This window comes from Rhagoletis pomonella, unplaced genomic scaffold, assembly GCF_013731165.1.
Source record: "Rhagoletis pomonella isolate Grant_MI unplaced genomic scaffold, Rhpom_1.0 Rhpom_scaffold_02471, whole genome shotgun sequence".
Taxonomy (NCBI): domain Eukaryota; kingdom Metazoa; phylum Arthropoda; class Insecta; order Diptera; family Tephritidae; genus Rhagoletis; species Rhagoletis pomonella.
In genome coordinates this window covers 24,878-26,566 of record NW_023461025.1, presented here as the reverse complement: position 1 = coordinate 26,566, position 1,689 = coordinate 24,878, and the positions used below count along the sequence as shown (strand labels likewise).

The following is a 1,689-nucleotide window of genomic DNA, read 5'->3' as shown; positions in this document are numbered from 1 at the left end:
TTCAGTTGTGCCCACCAGATTTGCCATGCGAAGAGGAAGAACCCACAACTTCAGCGAGCGCCAGGAGCAGAAATCAACCATCCACTCCAGCCAGAACACGAAAACCAAAAACGAGCGAGAGGAACGACCTTTTGGAAAGGCACAATAGTATGCAGGAAAGAATTTTAACTGACGCTACAAATAAAATGGGATCAATGAAGCATTCCTTACGAGATACGGCCGGTTATCAGAAGAAACTTCTAGCAATAGAAGAAAAGAAGCTAAAGCTTTTGGAAAAAAGGGATCGCAGAGAGGTAGAATTGCACAAAGCTGCAATGCAATTAAAAGAAATAAGATTAGAAATTGCCAAAGAAAAGCTTAGGAATTTAAAAAAAAGTTGACTGATTTTCATGTAGATATGTACCTATTTATTTATTTTTTTAAGTACCTGTGAATTGTTTTTGTTTAGTACGTTAGATATTAGAATTACTATTTATTTGATATTAAAAGACTGAATTCCATTTATTTTATAAAAAAAGAATGAACTGAAATTACACAAAACTGTTTTTTATTTGTTCTCTAATTTGCGAAGCTTCAATATTTATGCTATTTTCCATATCATCAGTATTGTCAACATTGTCTTCGTTTAGTTCTGTAATGTCTGCATCCTCGTTTTTGATGTGTGAACCAAACTCGATGCAAATGTTGTTGAGTGCTGCACATACATTAGCTATTTGCGTGGCCTTAGATGGCGTATAGTGAAGTTGACGTGCACCGAGCGAACAGCGAAATCGGTTTTTTAACACTCCAATAGTGCGTTCAACTATGTTTCTAGCTTTGGCATGTTTGTTGTTGTAAATAGCTTCTGGACTTCCTTCTGCTGCGGATCGATATGGCGTCAAAATGTATGGTTCAAGAGGATAACCCGCATCACCTACATAAACATTTTTATATATTTTATAGGGTTTAAATTTGCGGGGTTAATTCTTACCTAAGAGCCAGCATCTACGCTCCCCAGCATCGTATCGCTCCTTCAGAATTGTTCTCGCTTGGCTAATATTCCAAATTAGAGAGTCATGCCCAGAACCCGCATAACGAGCATCAAAATACCGTATTCGCATTTTATGATCGCAAATCTGTGGAAGAATTTTTTATGTTTTAAAATGCAAAGCAAACGTTGGCCTGTTCTTACAATCATAGCATTCAAACTAAAAAATCCTTTTCGATTGTAGTATAGATTGCTGGTCTTGTTTGTTGGGAGCCAAAATTTTAATGTGGCTTCCATCGACACATCCAATAACACCAGGAAAACCAGTTTTTTGGAAAAAATACTCCTTGGCTTCTGTTTTTTCAGCGTCTGTCATATGAAATTTGATCCATAGAGGACATATGACTGCTTCTAAAATGTCGAGTGTTTCAGACAGGACTGAACTTACTGTTGGCTGGGAAAGCCCAAGGTGGAAGTCGTTTCCAACACTTGTTTGATATGAGCCCTGACCCAAAAACCGCAAAGTCGCTGCCAATTTTATAGTTTTTGATACGGCTGTTGTCCGGATTCCATTTTTTATTTGCGGCTTAATTTTTTGTAGTACATAGTTAAATGCAGTTTTGTTTAGTCGAAAATAGTCCTGAAATCTGAAATAAAATAAAAATTTTAGCAACATTGATATGTATGAAAAAATCCAAAACGCTCAAACACTTTTCCACGAG

General features: G+C 36.8%; 1 protein-coding gene across 1 annotated transcript; it reads right to left on the bottom strand.

The window, feature by feature from the left end:
- Nucleotides 1-482: 482 nt before the first annotated feature.
- On the bottom strand, nucleotides 483-1,210 carry LOC118753445 (putative nuclease HARBI1). Its single transcript, XM_036488323.1, has 4 exons — nucleotides 1,172-1,210; nucleotides 971-1,115; nucleotides 542-913; nucleotides 483-490 (listed from the first exon to the last, which is right to left on the bottom strand). The coding sequence occupies exons 1-4, from the start codon at nucleotides 1,175-1,177 to the stop codon at nucleotides 483-485; spliced, it is 531 nt and encodes a 176-aa protein (XP_036344216.1). The 5' UTR covers nucleotides 1,178-1,210.
- Between the last annotated feature and the right edge of the window lie 479 nt (nucleotides 1,211-1,689).

Bases quoted from the DNA above. Each gene is read 5' to 3' on its own strand.
- LOC118753445 (XM_036488323.1), bottom strand. The intron at 914-970 runs GTAAGAATTAAC...ATGTTTATGTAG, and splicing joins GCGTAGATGCTGGCTCTTAG to GTGATGCGGGTTATCCTCTT.